At 64.0% G+C, this 18,211-nt stretch overlaps 2 protein-coding genes across 2 annotated transcripts in view; both read left to right on the top strand.

The window, feature by feature from the left end:
• Positions 1-7,513, top strand: part of NPLOC4 (NPL4 homolog, ubiquitin recognition factor) — a 65,512-nt gene extending 57,999 nt beyond the window's left edge. Inside the window, exons 15-17 of the mRNA XM_055315597.1 lie at positions 1,111-1,227; positions 2,667-2,769; positions 5,251-7,513. Coding sequence (XP_055171572.1) covers positions 1,111-1,227; positions 2,667-2,769; positions 5,251-5,408 — 378 coding nt within the window. The 3' untranslated portion in view covers positions 5,409-7,513. The remainder of the gene's footprint in view (positions 1-1,110; positions 1,228-2,666; positions 2,770-5,250) is intronic.
• Positions 7,514-9,442: 1,929 nt separating this feature from the next.
• FAAP100 (FA core complex associated protein 100) lies at positions 9,443-18,211 on the top strand. The gene is made up of 9 exons (XM_055315563.1): positions 9,443-9,680; positions 9,781-9,899; positions 10,451-11,394; positions 12,303-12,459; positions 13,057-13,829; positions 13,935-14,071; positions 15,039-15,155; positions 16,831-16,917; positions 17,303-18,211. The coding sequence occupies exons 1-9, from the start codon at positions 9,516-9,518 to the stop codon at positions 17,432-17,434; spliced, it is 2,631 nt and encodes an 876-aa protein (XP_055171538.1). The 5' UTR covers positions 9,443-9,515; the 3' UTR covers positions 17,435-18,211.

Here is an 18,211-nt window from a genome sequence, read left to right as displayed (position 1 = left end):
CTCCGGGCCGGGCTGACAGATAACCACAGAGCAGAGCCCCGTGAGGCCCCAGGCCTGTGGATCTGCCAGAAGGGCCATTCTCACTTGACTTCTTTTTTTCCCCAAATTTATTTGTCACTCATGTCCTCTCCTAACAACTTTTTTATTTCTTAACAAGCGTCATTTCTTGTGGAGATGTGTCACTTTGCTGCTTGCTCTGGCTTCCTGTCCTGTCACCCTGCTTCATCTCTCATGCACCATCCAGGACGTGTGTGGCCTTGTGTGGCCCGGCCACCCAGGCTTTCTAGCACTCGGTGCGGGTCTCACGCAGCACGTCCTGTGCCGTGACCCCTGCTCTCTGCTGCAGGTGCCTCTTGCTGCCACATGGATGGTCTGGGACATGTTTGTTTGAATTGTTAACAGGCATCAGAATATAAGGATATTTTCTTGAGAAGCTTGGTGCTTCATTTACAAAACCTCTCTGATGCTTTGCTCTCCTCATGGCCCATCTGTGCGGGGACTCAGGGTGCTTATAAAGGTGCAGAGCCACTTTCTAGGTGGCATTCTTGAACCTCCTGCGTTTAGTTTTGCTGAAGGTGGTCATGTTGCATAATCCCCCCAACACACACACACACACACACACACACACACACACACACTCTCTCTCTCTCTCTCTCTCTCTCTCTCTCTCTCTCAATCCTCACAGTCCAAATACCCAAGGTCAGCAGTACAGCTGAACCGCGAGTACCAGGCAGGTCTTCTCCTAGCCCCAAAGTCAGCCCTTCTCACAACCCACTCTACCCCTGGAGGTGAGGGGTGGGGGGCGATCTGTCCTTGCGAATGCATTTGCCATCTGGGTCGGCTTTATAACAGTGTTCTCTTACACCTGTCGATAAGTCACATGTGTACTGAGGGCATCCTCCTAGGAGGATAGAGCCACAGCTCATGTTGCAGCCATGTGTCCCTCTGGCCTGGGTCCCCATCAGTGGTTATCAAACAGGATGGGGAGTGGTGTGTGTCTGAGCTCTGCACTCAGCCGTGTCTCAGGAGGGGACAGATGGCTCTCTGGGCTGGGTCCCAGGGCTCTCCGGGGACACTCGTGCTCACTTGCTTCCTCCCTCACCACTGTAGGACTTCCACAGTTTGGCCACCTATCTGTCCCAGAATACCTCATCCGTGTTCCTGGATACCATCTCGGATTTCCACCTCCTACTGTTTCTGGTCACCAATGAGGTCATGCCTCTGCAGGTACAGGCCTGAGTGTGCGTGCCCACTGAATATCTGGCTTTGGTGGTCCCCAGGTGGGGTTTGGCTATAAAAAAGATGCTTCCTTTTCTCACAACCCAGAGCATGGCTGGGAAGCTGGGTCAGAGTCCCTCTTAGGTCCTATGGGCAGTGGCTTTTCACAAGGGGCTTCTTGGTACAGAGATGGAGTTTCCACATTTAGCAATTACACTGAAACAGCTTCTCTAAGCCTCGGTGTCGTGTCGTTCCCCCCCCCCCCCCCCCCCATGGAGGACAGTTCCATTCGTCATAACTGCATGGGAAGCAGAGGACATTGAGCTCTGTCCTCTAGCATGGAGCATTAGAGATGCAGCACTCTATAACGGTTTCAGAATCACAGCCCCTCCTTCTTACTGATATCTCCTCTCCTCCTGAATCAACTGTGGTTTTATTGCCTTGGCCCAGAAGGTTGGCTGGCATCCAGGCCCTGAGTACACAGCTGCATAGTTGGCGTTTTGAAGATGTGCTGTCGGGGAGCTGAGAGCAAGTGTCACCAACAGTGGCTGCTGTCTGAGCAGCGTAGGGGCAGTGGGTCCACCCAGGAGGCCCTTACTTAGTTTGTGCCTTTCTCGTGCCTGAGACCCTTGGGAACAGCGGAGTGAGGGGAATGAATTTCTTCTGAGCCCCTGACTCGACACATTCCCTGAAGGTGACAGAGGGCAGAAGCGCCTCAGTCCCCACTTGTATCCTGTTCGGTCTATCTTGTGTCTGTATCTTGGCCCCAAACTACCTGCTTCATATATTTGACATCAGATACCCCAAGATTTCCCTCTGCCTCGGCTTGCCTCATTGAGCACAGAGAGTGGCCCTTCGGCCCCAGTGCAGGCCACTGCCCATCCAGTCGGGCAGGTGCCAGAGGTCTGGGCTCTGCACACCAGGCCCGATTGTCAGTAGACATGTACTGTTTGGCAGTCACCTGTTGGAAAACATTTTCTGGGGAGCCCCTGAGATCCCCTGAAGCTTTAGTAGTTTCTCATTGTATAGACTATTTTAATTTTCTGTACTTGGACTCTGGAGGTGTAGGATCTAGAGACGGTTGAGAAGACAGAGAGCCTCCAGGAAAAGCATGAGGGTGGAGGGTGGACCCCATGGCCGTGAGCTTCTGTCTGTGCATCCAAGTTCTCAGGATAAGGGATGTGAGCTCAGTATCTCGGTGGTTGAGCATAGTGGTCTGCTCGTGGCAGAGGGCAGCTCTTCAGGATGAACTTAAGTTTAGCTCTGAATTTAGCACTTGATTTTATAGACCTAAGTGTGTGGCATTTTGTGTTTCATAGTGACAGCCTGTGAGATTTTTTTAATTCCCTCTGGAGTATGTCTTGACATTGGGGAAGAAGAATCTTATTAACAAGAGTGTGTCCACCATCGCACAACAAGTTGGAGTCTTCATTTTTGGGTTCTTGCAGGACAGCATCAGCTTGTTGCTGGAGGCAGTGAGGACCAGAAATGAGGAGCTCGCCCAGACGTGGAAGAAGTCTGAGCAGTGGGCCACCATCGAGCAGCTGTGCAGTAAGTGTCCCTGCCCTCCCATCACCAGAGCCCAGGGAACCGGGCACTACTCTGTAAGCCTCTGAGGTCCAGCACAAGCTGGGTGTCGAGGGCAGTCCAACAAGCGCACAGACTTTTTCATTGCTGCTCATGCACACTGTCAAGGCCACACAGATCTTGGGTGTTCAGCTCTGTGCTCGTACCTGTATGTGTACAGACAATTTGCTAATCATCCAGCATCTGAGGAGCAATTGGAAAGTCATTGCATTGTTTTTTGTTTTCTAATTTTTTAAAAAGATTTTATTTGAGAGAGAGCATGAGCAGGAGGGGCAGAGGCAGGAGGAGAGGGAAATTCCCTGAGCAGGGAGCCCGACGCATGACTTGATCCCAGGACCCTGAGATCACAACCTGAGCTGAAGGCAGGTGCTACACCCACTGAGCAACCCAGGTTGCTGGGAATATCACTGTTTTAGATAAACAGAAACCTGGCGTTTCACCACAGTGCTGAAAGGCCAGCACTCCTCAGGCTTTCTTTTTCCCTTCTTACTCCTGGTCCTCAGACCTTTCTTGATGGACGAAGCGGAAAAGCCTTACAGAATAGAATGTAGGGATCTGTGTCCGCAGGGGCCCGCATCACCTCGCAGCCCCAGGCAGAGCCTCCCCGACTGCAGTCCCAGGCAGCTCCTCCCGATGTCCCCCGCCCCACCAGCGGAGGGCTCAGAGTGGTGGGCTGCTGGTGGGGTCCCTTCCTTTGTGGCTCTGAGAAATACTGGAGTGCCCTCTTCAGACAACTTTGAAAATACATGGAAATGTTTATACCGTTTCCTCAGTGTAGTGGGTTAGGTACTAGAACCAAAATTAGCCAAGAAAGACCCCAGTGGAACCTCCGCCGTGAGGGAGCCTAGCGGACACCTCTTGTTCTCTCAATACCAATACCTGGGGCATCGGTGGTCTGGAGCGCCTCAGTAGTGGTTGTGCTACACTGTCAGGTTTTCTTTTCTTTCTTTCTTTCTTTCTTTCTTTCTTTCTTTCTTTCTTTCTTTCTTTCTTTCTTTCTTTCTTTCTTTCTTTCTTTCTTTCTTTCTCTTTCTTTTCTTTCTTTCTTCTTTCAAGATTTATTTATTTATGATAGAGAGAGAGAGGCAGAGACACAAGCAGAGGGAGAAGCAGGCTCCATGCACCGGTAGCCCGATGCGGGACTCAATCCCGGGACTCCAGGATCGTGCCCTGGGCCAAAGGCAGGCACCAAACCGCTGAGCCACCCAGGGATCCCCAGGTTTTCTTTTCATACAAATCTGACAGAGCAGTACTGTGGCTGGCCAGCTGTGCCACGAGCGCTTGCTCTCCTGAAGTTCTGCTCACCACTCCAAGGCAGGAGACAGCTTGTTCCCACCAAATTCCCTACAGTGAAGCCCCACAGCCTCGTGTCCTTGGGTGGCCAGTGGTGTGGTGCCGCCACCCCCCCCCCCCCGCAAGTCTGTCTGCTTGCTGCCCCCACCCCCGCCCGGGCCAGCAGTGTGGTTTTCAGATCCTTCATGGAGAACACTACTCAGCAGCTTTAATGTTGTGGCACCGTCTGTGTCAGTCCGGGGTGCCTGGAGAGGCTGCAGGCTGAGCCCAGCTTGGGGAACAGTCCATAAGCCTGTAAGATGGTGGTGGGGTAAGCCCACCTGCCTGGGGGGGGTACCGCGCACTGTACAGGACTGTCAAGTCACTATGCCATATGCCCGAGACTGATAGTCCTGTGTCATCCTGTGTCAACTACACTAGGATGTAAAAACAACCTGGGTGACTTAGACTTTTCCCCACAAGAGAACAGCAACACTGAGCAGCCTCAGTCGGCCGGGAAATGGAGTTTACTCTAAGCAAGAGCCCATCGCCCCCGTCAAAGCAGCTGTCAAAGCAGCCACAGCGCCAAGTGCTGGCGAGCTTACAGGGCAGCTGGAAGCCACATGCACGCCGGTGACAACGTGAAAGCCGTCGCAGCGTGTTTTAGAAACTTTGACTTCCTCTGTGATCAACAAGCCTGCTCCTAGGTTTTTCCCCCAAGACGTGAAAACACAGGTCCACCCAGAGCTGAGAGAGGTGTGCCCGCGCATTGACGGCAGCTCTGTTGATTGTAGCTCAAAAGTGTCAGTGGCCCAAATGTCCATAAGGAGGGGCACGGGTGGCCAGAGGCCGTGCTTTCACCGGGAACCCGCCCTTGGTAGTAGGAGGGGGAGCCCCTGACCCACAAGCAAGGAGGGCAGCAGTGGGATTGAGCCGGTCGCGGTTGACAGCTTTGAGTTCTGGGGGCGGCTGCCCTGTGCGGCAGGGCTCTGTGTGTGAGCGGGGCCCCTTGGAGGTCCTGCAGCCCCGTCTGTCCGTGCCTCTGTCTGTGGTGGAGGCCAGAGTCACCTTTTATTCTGCTGAGCAGCACGATAGAGGGCTCCCGGGGTGGAATGTCTTCCCCATGCGGAAACACCGAACAGCAACAAATGGCCACTTCTCTTCCACCCACAGGCACAGTCGGAGTACAGCTTCCGGGTCTCCACGAGTACGGCGCCGTCGGGGGCTCCACGCACGCTGCCACGGCTGCCATGTGGGCCTGTCAGCACTGCACCTTCATGAACCAGCCAGGCACCGGCCACTGCGAGATGTGCAGCCTCCCGAGGACCTAGGGCTCCCGGCCCCTGCTGGCAGGACTGGGCCCAGCCCAGCCCTCTCTGAAGCCGGGATCATCGTAACCATTGCCCGATGGCGGGCAGCCCTGACGGGCAGGGCAGGGTGGCTGCCCTCGGGTCTCTGACCCACAAAGCTTCTCAGCAGCAGGCTTCCCTGGAGGGAGAGCCAGGCTGGTGCTCTGCGGGCTGACGCCCCGTACCAGCCTCCCAGGTGGCGGAAGGACTCGGGCACCTCAGAACCATCCCCTGGGGTTGGGAGGGGCGGGGAGGGCTTACTGTCACTATCCACCTTTCTCTTCCCTTCCTCTGGATGCTTTTTGTTCTCACCCCTCCCACGGTTCCAGTTGGGAGTTCCTGGTGGCTGCTGTACCCAGTTGCTCTGGGCAGACCCTGGCTGGGAGACCACCTCTTCCCCTGCCGGGGGCCATTGCCATGGAAACCTGAGTGGGCCCAGGGTTCCTGGCCTCCCTTGTGCTTGATCTGCAGGTTAATTTGCTGCCCGCCCTCCTCCTTGCTCTCACCTGACCTCCAGGTGCGATTTTTAAAGTCTGCGTTGGTTGTAATAACAGTTATCAGTAATTTCTGCCCAGAAGACTTTTATTTATTTCTTTTTAAGATAAAAACTACATAAAAGGGGAGTGAGAGAGACTAGTTCCCACTTCCTTTCCTCTAGTAGTGAGTTCCCAGAAGCGGGTGCAGGGAGGACACAGGGTGGGCGAGGGTGGACAGAGACCCACGGTCATTTCTTGGAAGTAAACCTCAGTGCCTGAGACTTTCTTGCCAAGCCACACAGCTGCAGATGTGGTCCAGCAGGAGGGCAGCGGCCCCTCCAGGAGGCTGATGCCTCAGGCCAAGCCTCCCCGGGGTGCACTGGGCTGCCCAGGACCCAGAGCTCTGGCCCCTTCTTCCCATCGCCCTGCCCATCCCCTGGGCTCCTGCACTGTGACAGAGCCGTTGCATCAGGCCCCCGTGAGAGTATGGGCTTGGCCTGTTGTGAGGCCCATGGGGACTGTTGTGGGGTCCCAGGACAGAGGTCATGGTCAGGCCTTGCACCTGTGCACTAGGGTCCCCAGGCAGGTGTGGGCAGCACCCTGATGCCTCTTTGCCTTAATGAGGGCCGGGTCTCGGAGCTGCATGGCACCCACAGGAGAGGCTGGCCCAGACATGGACTGCCCTGGGGTCGGGGGAGGCCTGTGGGACCCTCCCTTAGCCACGGCACTGTGGACAGAGAACTCTGGTCTCTATGTGTTGGCTTTTCTGGTGGTAAGGGCTGTGCCTGGCACCTTCCAGTGCACCTGGTGTGGATCACTCAAGACTGGTCTGCTCTCGGGGCCAGGGCCCCATCTGGTTGGGTCTGCCTTCAGCAGAGCCATTGGTGTTGGCGAGGGGGTGGGGTGGGCTGGAGACGTGCAGAGAAGCCGGCCTGGAGCACCGACCCCCGCCGGTGTGTGGTGTGTGGTGACTGTCGCCGGAGCTCGGCTCCCAGCCACTCGCTGAGGGGCCGCCCACGGCCTTGCGGATGTGATTCTTGGGGCTGCGCTGGCTGGAGCTCTGGCCCCTGGGATCTGATGTGAGGCTGCAGGAGCCTGGTGGCCCGGGCCCTGAGCGCAGCCCCCAGTCTCCCAGGGCCCTTCCTCCCCGTTTACCCCAAGCTGGTTCCCCTCTCTCTTCAGCCAACATTCTCCTCACTCTGAAGTCGTGGCAGATGCATAATTCGTTTTGTCTTTTAGCTGAAAGAAAAGCGTGATTTCTCTGCTTCTGGTTTTGAGTCACTTTGTTCAGTAACGCACTTTATTGTCCAAATAAATAGACTCCAAGCTCAGCATAAGGGTGTGGGGGGCACCCCGCCGGAGGCTTTGCCCCAGCAGCTCAGCCACCTCCTCCTGCACAGAGGGGTCCCCTGCACCACCTGCGTCCTGCTGGCCCTCACGTGGACTCAGCCTCTCCCCGGGGGACGCAGCTGGCTGCCTCGGCCTCTGACCAGCCTGCCTCGGGTGCTGCCGCTCCAGCTCCGTGGGGCTGCGGGGCCGTGGCCACTGGGCCTGCCATAGCGTTACTTGGACGCCGGCCCCGCCGTGAAGCCAATAAAACTCGTGAAGTGACTGCTGTGCTCCAGATTGTCATTCCTGGGCCCTGGGGCCTTCTGTGCCCCAAGCGTGCCTGCCTGCTGCTCCCAGGTTGGCCTCCTCGGGCCACTGAAGGGGAGACCCCAGCGTGTTATGGGGCTGGAAGAGGAAAGCCGCCTCCCTCGGGTGCTTCCCTGCCCATCAGCCATGTGGCTGCTCCTGGAGGGGGGAGCGCAGATGCTTGCAGCAGGTGAGGGACGCAGTCTGGAAGCCCCCAGACAGTACGGGTGTCGGGTGCGTGGGCTGCAGCTGATGTGCTGCTCGTCCTGAATCCCCTTGCCGATGGCAGCCAGAGGCACCCCCTTTTGCTGTTTGGATACCAGCCTCCAAACACTCCTCTCTACCACCTTGTCCTGTGGCCTTGAGACTCAGCGGCCACCGTCAGGGCCCTGGGGGTTCTCAGGCCTGGCTGCTCCCAGCAGCAGTGCAGTTGACATGACCAACCATAGTCCCCAAGTCGGTCACTGCCTCCCCCCGACCCCTGGTGCACCTCAGACTGGCTCGATGAAGGGATCCCCCAACCTCAGGGAACAGCAGAGACCCTGTGCTGCCTGCGAGGGGTGCCCTGCACTCACCGTGGCTCCTCCCTGCATTTAGCATCAAGGGCAGTAACAGCAGTGCGCAGCTTGCACGCCCGCACGAGGCTGTGAGGCTGTGCGACTCCGCACCAGCCCTCAATTCCGTTTGTCTGTAAATCCCCTGGGACTGGCACGGGGGGTGGGGGGTGGGGGGTGGGGCTGTCCCTGGAGGTAGGCCGTTGATCATAAAGCCAGGGCCTGGGGCGGCGAGTGGTGACCCAGCCCGACACTGCCTGCAGGGGCATCCTGGCCAGCCCTGCCTCCCTCCTTCGGTCCCTGGCGCCTGGGAGGGCTGGGATGGGAGTGAGCTCGCCAGGCACGGTGGTCGCCCGGCGGGGGAGGCAGAGTGCCCTCTCCTAGGAAAGGAGCCCGCCCTGCGCCCCGGTTGTGAGGGCTGTGAGGGCCTCCCGGGGTGCTCTTCCTCGGGCCGCCCCGCTCCTCCCCCGCCCCGACTTCACCGTGGACGGCGAGGGCCGCGATCACCTAGAGTTCAACCCAGAAACCCCGCAGCAGTGGCTGCCGCGGCCGGCGCGGGGTGCCCCCCTCACCCTGTGCTCCCGGGTCAGCGCTGGGGCTGGGGCTGGGGCTGGGGCTGGGGCTGGGGACGCCGGCAGGGGCCCCTTGCACGTGCCGGGCCTGGTCACACCGCAGGTGCCCGGGGGCGTGCGCGCTTGCACGCTCGCCGTTGCCTTGAGGGAGGGGCCCACGTGGCCCCTGCGGTCGGCGCCTCCCGAGCGGGGAGCAGGCAGGGGCGTGGCGCGGGGAGCCGTGTCGCTTCGCCCCGCCCCACGCGGTTACCGGCCGGGGGCGGGCACGGCGGGGCGGGGGGGCGGGCGCCTCCGCCCGAGGTCAGCTCAAACCCTGGGGCGGGGGGGGGGGCGGCGGCAGCTCGGGGGGGTGACCCGGGGAGGTGACCCGTCCCCGCACGGCGCAGCGGGGAAACCCCCGACTCCAGGAGCGGCCCGCGGGGACCCCCGATCTCCGGGCCCGGCCTGCAGGGTCCCGGGGTCGGCCCGGTCCCAGGGCGCACGGGGGGACACGCGACGCGACCTCGCGCTCAACCACCGGGGCTCGGGGGGGGGCCCCGCACGGCCGTGGACCGTGGGGGGCTCCCGGCCGCGGGGCCCCGACCGGGAGGGCGCCGGGGGCGCGAGCGCAGGCCCTGGGGTGTCCCGCGTGTCCACCGCGCTGCTCGCGGGGCGCAGCCAGGCCCTGGGCTCCCGCCGTCACCCCAGCAACCCGCGCCGCGGAGCCCGGGCCACGCCCCCGCCACGCCCCCGCCGGGCCGCTTTACGGCGGAGGTCGCGCCGCGACGTGGGCGGCCGTAAAGCGCCCCGCCCGCGCCCGCCGCCCCACGCCCCCGTGCGGAGCCGCCTCCCCGCCCCCGCCCCCCCCGCAGCATGGCCGGCCTGGCGCCGCGGGTGGACTACCTGGCGGCCTTCCGCTGCCCGCTCGGGGGCCCGGCGGCGGGCAGGCCGCACGTGCTGTGCCGCGGGGCCGAGCTCTTCGTGTCCACCGGGCGCGAGCTGGTCTACGTGTACGACCAGGAGGGGCGGCTGCTGACCGTGAGCGCCGGGAGGGCGGGGGGGGGGCGGGGGGCGGGGGCGGGGGGCGCGGGCCCGGGAGGCGCTGGCCTGACGCCGCCTGCCCTTCCCCCGCGTCCAGGCCGCGTACCGGCTCCCCGGGCAGGTGTGGCACCTGGAGCTGTCGCGCCCCCGCAGGACGCTCTACGTGCTGTGCGCCCGCAAGGGCCTCTACGGCTTGGCGCCGGGCCGGGCGAGCAGGTGACCGGGGCGGGGCCGCGCGCGTGCTGGGGCCTGGGGCACTGGGCCGGAAGCCTGGGGTGCGCCTCCAGCAGCCTCCCGCTCCTGCAGAATCCGCAGGAAACGAGGATCTGGCTGCCGTGTGCACCCGAGGCAGGGGCGTGACCCCCCTTTTGCACGGGGCTGAGCCCCCCCCCCCCCTTCCATGCACCAGTGCAGAGCCTAGACGCAGACTCGTCCCGTTGCTGGCTCAGGACTGGAGAAGGGAGAGGGTGCGGTTCACAGACTAGGCCTTGGGGGTCTTACAGGTCTGCACCCATGACAGTTTGCTTCTGAGCCCCGTTTCTCAAAGCCCAGATACATCCCGTTGCACGTGTGTCCTGGGGTGACTGGTGCCGATGACAGTGGTCCGTGGGCAGCTGCCCCCGGGTGGGCCTTGCCCACACTGCCGAGGGGCTGTCCTGGTCACTGAGGTCACTCCCCGGGAGACTCCAGGCCCAGCGTGCTCAGTGACGCCGTGCGGGGACAAGAGCTTGCGAGCCTTCCGACCAGCGGTTCCCTGGTTTTTGAAGGTCCGTGAGCCAAGGTGACGGGGAGGACAGGGACAGCGAGGACAGTGCGGACGGTGAGCCCCCTTGCACCGTGATCCCCGTGGACCCGGAGGCCTGCGTCCTCCCCGACACCACTCTGTGTGCTTTCACCGTGGTCGACGACATGCTTGTCACCCTGGCACAAGGCCCTGCCCGGTGGAAGGTACAGCTGTTTGAGTGTCCCTGTCCAGGGGACGACGCCCGACCTGGAGGCCAAGTCGGCGAGGTGGAGTTGTCCACCTCCAGCCCCCTGGCTGGGACCCTTGGGGGGCCCGCAGCCCCTCGCTCCCTGCCGGTGCTGTGCTGTGTGTCACCGCCGGGTAGCAGCGCGCTGCACAGCCACGTGCGGGACTCCGGGGGCTTCGCACTGGAACAGGCCCTCTTTGGGCTACTCTTTGGAGTTGATGCCTCCCTCCTGGAATCACCCGTGATCGTCTGTGGCCTTCCTGATGGCCAGCTCTGCTGTGTGGTCTTGAAGACCCTGGTCACCTCAAGGTTGTCCCCTGGTGACCCAAAGGCCCTCGTCAAGATCCTCCATCACCTGGAGGAACCCGTTGTTTTCATTGGGGCCTTGAAGACCGAGTCATCGGCTGAGGACACACACCCTGACTGCCTCGTGGCGCTCGGTCACCACGGCCGGATCCTGGCCATCAGGGCCAGCTGGGACGAGGCAGGGAATCTGGTGCCAGACCTGCGGGAGTGCAGGCTCCCGGGGCCCGTGCTCTGTGCGGCCTGTGGCGCAGGTGGCCGAGTGTACTATAGCACCCCCTCGGAGCTCTGTGTCGTGGACCTGGCTGCGGGAGGCGCCCCCTGGAAGCCCGAGCAGCCCGACGGGGGCCCGGGAGGCCTGCCATCTCCGCTGTGTCCCACCAGCTTAGGCATCTGCAGTGTCGTCACCCTGTCTGTGTTGTCTGAGATGCCTGAAGGTACGAGCTGCTATTAGAGCCTGAGACCCCGCAGCCTATCACGGTGGGGGTGGGACGTAACGGGTGGCTGTCTCCTGCCCCGTGAACTGGCCTGCTCCCCTCGCCCTGCTTTGTTCCCATGTCTTGCACAGCTGATGGGCGGGCTTCCCAGCTGCCATACCTTGGCGCCTGGTGCGCCTTGTCTCAGGGCCAGCGTGTGCCTGGTCCGGTGTCTTGTGTGGCTGGGGGTGGGGCTGCACCTGGCGGCCCAGGCAAGGGCATCTGTCCGTGACGGGACTATGACAGGCAGTCCAGGGAGGTCCACATCGCTTCCGGTTAAGCCCTGGCGTTTCTGAAGGCTAGCAAACACCTGCCCCGCTTCCCGTGGGGCCCGCTCCCGGCCCGCTCTGTACCGGGCTCTGCTTGCCTGTGTCTGCCCCGGACAGAGCCCAGAGAGGGCTGGAGCCGTGTTTGCCCGGTGCCGTGGGGCGAGGACAGAGCCACCCTCCTCCAGCGCACGTGGTTGTCCAGATGGCCCACGAGGCCTGCAAAGCCACGGGGGTCGGTGCTCGATGTGGGGGGAGAGGCCGAGTACATGGCAGCACCACGTGCGGGCTCCATACCCGCCGTTCTGGCTGCCACGCCTTGGCCTGTGGGAGATGCCTGACGGCTGCGGGAGGCGGGGCTCGGGTGGGGACGGGGACGGGAGGATGCTAGGGACAGCAGGCTTCCAGAAAGGCCCCAGTGAGTGCGGCGCCCTTCCCATGCAGCCCTGGGGGCAGCCCCACCACGGCGGCCCCTTCGATGGCTCTCCGCGGCCCACACGTGCGTGCGGGGCTCCTCAGGGCCTGCCTTTCTCCCTGGGGCGCTGGCCCCTGAGGACAGGCCCCTCCGCGCCCGCTGACCGGCCCGTGGCCGTGCCTCTCCAGGGGACGCCAGGCTCCTGGCCCTGTCCGCTGGGGGCCGCCTCATGATCTGCAGCCTGGCCCTGAGCTCCGACGCGCCGTGTCCCGGCAGAGCCACCGTGGCCAACAGCGGCCAGAAGATTAAGGAGCTGCTGTGTGACATCGGCACCGTGTCTGAGAGGTGAGCGGCTGCGCGGCCTGCGACTAGGACAAAGGCCGGGGCTGTGCCCGTGGGGAGGTGAAGGGATGCCGCCACGCCCTAGAGCCCGCCTGCTGGCCCCATCTTGCCCCGTCCCGGTCCCAGCAGAGGCCCCAGCGGAAGTCCCAGCGGCTCTTTGCTCTGACCCGGCGGGGAAGTGGGCTCCCACGCCCTACTGCGTGGCCCGAGTGCGTGGGTGGGCTCTGGCGCCCTGTGGCTGGGGCCGTGGCACCTGCCGCCCTCTGGGCCATCAAGGAGGAGCGCCGGGGCCAGCTCAGTGCGGCGGGACGCGGCGAGGAGGCCAGCCCCCCCGGGGACACCACCAGCCCACGCAGCCCTGACCCGTTGGCTCCGGGAGTGTGTGCCAAGTCAGCTCTGTCCTCTGGCCGCTGTGGTCCCACCGCCCAAGAGGAGGCGTCGGGCCAGGTGGCCGGGCGGGACCAGAGCGCTGCCCCCAGGTGGTGATGGCTCCTCACGGATGTGTGTCCGGGAGCGAGGCTCTGGTGCCTTCCACTCCCGGGAGCAGGGACCAGGCCCCCGCCGCCTTCCCCGCTCTCGGCGCACACGTGTTCTTTCCAGGGTATCTTCCCTGAAGAAGGCCGTCGACCAGCGGAACAAGGCCCTGACGTGCCTCAACGAAGCCATGAACGTGAGCTGCATCCTGCTGGCCAGCCGGGAGGGCCCCAGGCCCATCTCCTGCACCACCACCACGGCCTGGAGCCGCCTGCAGCTGCGGGACGTGCTGACGGCCACCCTCCGGCTGCAGAACGACAGCGGCTTCCGTCTGGACCGGGGCTGGGCCTTGTGTGTGCAGGTGCTGACCAGCTCGCAAGCCCCAGACCCAGACGTGGCTGGCTCGGCCACCACCTACACCATCCCCGTGGACCAGCTGGGCCCTGGCGATCGGCGGGAAGTGACGCTGCCGCTGGGCCCTGGTGAGGATGGCGCCCTGGACCTGCCCGTGACAGTGTCCTGCGCGCTGCACTACAGCCTCAGGGAGGTCGTGGGCGAGGCCCTGGCCCCCTCAGAGTCTTTCAAGGACTCCTGTTTGGATGAGGGCCCCCCCACCATGATGCCCGAGCAGGACGGCATCTGCCTGCCCCTGAGCGAGCACACCGTGGACTTGCTGCAGTGCCTGCGCTTCCCTGGCCTGGCCGCACCCCACACGCAGGCTGCCAGTCTGCTGGGCCCCGCTTGCGACCCTGTGGACACCTTCTTGGGAGCTCTCCTTGGGCCGCGCGGCGAGCCAGAGGGACCTGCTTCCCTGCGGGCCAAGTTCCTGCCCCCGTCGGTGGCCACAATCAAGGTGTCAGCAGAGCTGCTGAGGGCCGCCTTGGGGCCCAGTCACTCAGGTTGGTGTTGCTGAGTGGCCTCACTTGGCCCCAGGGCCTGTGGACATGGGGCCCCGCCCTCTCCCAGGACCTACCAGAGCTCACTGCGCCGCCCCTGTCCACCAGGCATGTCCCTGTGCTGTGCCACCCTGCAGTGGCTCCTCGCCGAGAACACTGCGTTGGAGGCCATGAGGACCCGACCGCTGTCCTCCGTCCAGGGAGTGGCCCCAGATGGAACCGAGGTCCACCTCACCATCCGAGAGGCAAGCAGGGGTCAGCGCCCAGGGGAAATGGGCCTGTATGGTAGCGGTTCTCCACGTGGCATCTCGGGGCTGCTTGAAGGCTTTAAGGCACGGGTCGTCCGCCTGGCCCGGGTTTCTGACACGTGCCTGGGGCACGGCTGTGCTGGAGTGGCCTCTGTGGAGCTGGGGTGTCCCTGTGGGGACTGGCCTGTCCTTCACACGTGGGCCCCCACCCCATGCGCTGGAGGTGTTCGTGGCCAGGTGCCCCGGCACTGCTTAGCGGTGATCTGTACCCCAGGGCATCACCCACTGACTCCAGTCCCTGAGCGGGGACTGCCGGTGCTCTGGCCCCTCGCTCTCCACGCTTGTTCCTCCCTGAGGTGCTCCTGCTGGCAGGCCCGGGCCACGTCCAGCAGACTCTTAGGACCGAGCACTGGGGGCTTGCGGAGCCGCCCAGGCTGCCAGGACGCGTGTCCCTGAGGCAGTGGGCCGGCCCCTGCACAGCCTTTCAGGCCAGGCCAGCATGTCTAGGTTGGGGCGTCCCTGGGCCCTGGTTCTGGGCCCTGCACCACAGGTGCTGGAAAGGGCCAAGTGTTCTAGGTCTTTCTAAAATGCCCAGGCCCCTGGGGCCTTGCACATCCTGGCCCATGGCCCATCCCTGTCAGGGTTTTAGCTTTGGCTTTGTGGGGTTGGGATGTTCTGGGGAGCAAGTGGCTGACTGATCACCCAGCCCGCTCCCTGTTTCACATCTGAAACCCTGGCCCTGGTGTCAGGGGACCCGGGATGCCCAGTGTGGGCCGCAGGGTGGTCCAGGCAGGGACTGTCCACGGTGAAGCAGGCACAGTCACTTCCCCGTCCAGTGAGGGTCATGAGTTTAGATTCCGAGGGAACAGGACTGAGGTCCCCAGGGCCTCTTGGGGGCAGGTCGAGCTGCCCTCGGGGTGGGACGGGGCTGGGTGTGGGTGGTGAGGCTCCTCTCGTGTTGTAGGTGACCGTGACCCAGGTGTGTGCAGCAGGGCCCTTGCAGGCCGTAGAGATCCAAGTGGAGAGCTCCTCTCTGGCCACCCTGTGCAGGGCTCACCACGCTGTCATTGGGCGTCTGCAGGTAGGTGGGCCTGCTTGGGAAGTCGGGGGAAGCGGTGGGGGGGGACTCGGGGCCGCAGGGGTGTGGCTGCCTGCATGGGGGTCACGGGACCATTCCTCCTCCTCTCTGCTCCTGCGTGTCCGTGTCGTGCAGGAGAGCTGTAGGCAGCGGGGCGGCCGTGGGGGAGCTCTGCGGGTTGCCCTTCAGTAACAGGAGCTGCCCCTGCTGTGCTGGCAGCCCTCGCGCTCCCGTGACAGAGGACGGTGCGCGTTCTCCATCATGGTTAGCCGTGGGTCCCTGCCCTTGCCTGGCCAAGCAGAGGTTGTGCGGAGAGGCCATGCACCGGGGCCGGGTGCCCCGCGTGGGTCCCAGGCCGAGGCATCTGCACCCTGAGCCTCCGCATCTCTGTCGGGAAAGCGAGAGTGGGGCCACTGTCTCGGCCCCCGCTGGGCGCCCCACCTGGCGTAGCAGCCACATGGCCAGCCAGTCCGTTCCCCGCCCCCCCCCCCCCCCCCCCCCCGCTGCTGGTTCTGCCTGTGGCCTTGGCCCCAGAGGACTCTGCGGGGACGGCCATCAGCCTCCCCTGGGAACTGGCCGTGCACACTCCCAGGCCCGCCCCAGACCCCGAGAATCGGAGGACCCGCAGTCTAGGCTTTTAGGCTTTGACAAGGCCCTGAGTGCTGCCGGTATCGACCCCCCGGTGTGCCCAGGGCGTGGGTGCCACTCAGGAGCCCGTGTACCCTGCGGTCACCCCGTGCGGCTCCGCAATGAGCCCAGTGTGGCGCGTGCCGCTCAGGACTGTAGTTGCAACGCTGCGGGCTGTCCGCGGGGCTCTCCCAGCAGGGACACCCGGTCCCCAGACTGGTTCCCATTCCTTCTGCCCAGAAAGGCCGGCGCCTCAGATGACGTCTCCCCATCCCAGACCCTGCCGGGCACGGTGGCCAGAGCGTGTGCTGGGGGGAGGTGTGACCACCTCGGGCGACAGGAGTTCAGTGGTGGGGGCCGAGGCCTCTCCCCACGGCCACGTGCGGACAGAGCTGTCCTCCGTCTGTCCTGACTGCTTGTCCTCATTGCTCCCCCTCAGACTTGGGCCGCACCGCGTGCGCTCCTCCTACCTCGTTGGCAAGTGCAGTCCCAGTGCAGTCACGTGCTGAGCTGCTGGGGCTGCCCTTGCGCATGTGGATTTGGGGGCCACGGTTTGGCGGCTAACAGGGAGGCTGGGTGCCCCCGCAGGAATCTGTGAGGGGGGCCGCAGGCCATGGGCCCTCCTCTGCCAGCGGACACCGTGCTCCCCGGAACAGGAGCGCCCGTGAGAACCAGCACGTGTTCTCTTGGCTCCTCAGTTTCGGGGACCTGCCAGGTGGGTGGCAGCCACAGAGGCTGGCGGGGCCCTCACCGCCTGAGCCTGTCTGGGCGCTCAGATCTGAGCCCCCAGGAGCCGCCTGGGCTTCCCCCAGAATGTGGGACAAGCAGCAGCCCCAAGGGGGGCCATGCCGAGTGCATGTGCCACTGGGGCGGTTTGGGTGGCCCCCGCGGGGAGCAGCAGCCAGGACTGAGGAGCAGGTGACTGCCAGGTACCTCTCTGTCAGGCGAGGGCTGGAGCGGAAGAGGCACAGGGGCCTCGGAGGTGGCGGAGCAGGGCTGAGGTCAGAGGGGAGGGAAGCGTCCTCTGCAGCCCCTGCCCCTGTCCCCCCAGAGGATGGTTGTGCAGCAGGCTGCCCAGAGCTGCAGCGCGCCTGACATCCGTGTGCAGTATCTCCGCCAGATCCACGCCAACCACGAGGTGAGGCCCCTCCGGCTCCTGTCCCCGGGGCCTCCCAGCGGCCTGGCCAGCAGGGACCGCCCCCAGCCGGGCTTCTCTGGGCTCACACACCGGCGTCATGGGTCACCCAGCACTTGCGGGCTGCCCAGTGCTCAGCCAGGGGACTTCGCTCCTCCTCATGGCTGTCCGCCTCCACTAGGACCCTTCTGTCCCCTGGGGAGGGGGGTCCCCCTCACCCCAGCTGTTCGCTTCTGTCCTGAGGGGACTTGGGGGCCTGGCTGCACGTCCCATGCAGTCCTGGGTCACCTGCCACAGCCCATAGGGTTTGTGCATGATGGGAGTCCCCAGAGGGGTGCCCGGCAGGAAGGTAGGGTCCGAGCCCTTGCTGTCCCCCGCCCCCCCCCAGGCGCTGCTGCAGGAGGTGCGGACCCTTCGGGACCGGCTGTGCACGGAGGACGAAGCCAGCTCCTGCACCACTGCCGAGAGGCTCCTGCAAGTGTACAGGCAGCTGCGGAGTCCCAGCCTCCTCCTGGTGTGACGCCCGCGGGGCCCGTCCGTCCCACCACGGTGCCCACGTGGTCTTGGGGAGGAAAGCCCAGGACGCGAGCGGCTGCTGCCCGGCTCCTGACCCTGGTGTCGCCGTGGGGAGTGGGGGAGGCAGCTGAGCTTGGCCGCCGCACAGGACAAGGGCACCGGCCGCACGTGGGTTGCAGGCACTCAGGGAGGTGTCCACGCGGGCACGGGGCCCTGCCCTCACTCCCCGCCCAGTCCGCCCGCATCATTCCTCTTCCTTCAGCAGCTGCCCACGGCTCCCCACTAAACCTGGTCATGGCACTGGAGCCCTGGGGTGGCTCAGCGACACCCCTCCACCCAGATGTCAGGCCCTGGAGACGGGGCTGGGGCCACAGAATGTGTCGGAGTGGGACTTGGGGTGGGTTCATTTCTGTGGTCGGGGCCATTCCTACCACTCCGGCCCCCAGTCACCCACGCACACACCGTCTTGCCCCCACCCCTCTGGGACCTCAACCCTGCCCCTGTGCAGCTGCCGAGGTCGCCAGCTGGGACCACGTTCCCCGTGGCTTGAGCACATCACACAGGTGCCTCCGGCTGGGGCTGCACCCGCCCCTCGCACTGTGCGCCGTGTCCAGGGCCCCTCGGCCTGGGCTGCGGCTCCGCTCTGGTGCTGGTGCTTTTAGCATCTGGGGGGGTGACCCTCCTTTTGGACTCAGACATGGACACGGTGCTCTCCTGTGTGTGCGGGAGCCGCGAGGCACCCCCTGCCCCAGGACAAGTCTGTTCTTCGTGTTGAACTGTC

Source organism: Nyctereutes procyonoides, unplaced genomic scaffold (genome assembly GCF_905146905.1).
Source record: "Nyctereutes procyonoides isolate TBG_1078 unplaced genomic scaffold, NYPRO_anot_genome, whole genome shotgun sequence".
Lineage (NCBI taxonomy): Eukaryota > Metazoa > Chordata > Mammalia > Carnivora > Canidae > Nyctereutes > Nyctereutes procyonoides.
Note: the sequence above shows the minus strand (reverse complement) of the source record. Positions and strands in the feature narration are given on the sequence as shown.

Bases quoted from the DNA above. Each gene is read 5' to 3' on its own strand.
- FAAP100 (XM_055315563.1), top strand. From the start codon at position 9,516: ATGGCCGGCCTGGCGCCGCGGGTGGACTACCTGGCGGCCTTCCGCTGC. The intron at 12,460-13,056 runs GTGAGCGGCTGC...TGTTCTTTCCAG, and splicing joins ATCGGCACCGTGTCTGAGAG to GGTATCTTCCCTGAAGAAGG. The intron at 13,830-13,934 runs GTTGGTGTTGCT...CCTGTCCACCAG, and splicing joins CTTGGGGCCCAGTCACTCAG to GCATGTCCCTGTGCTGTGCC.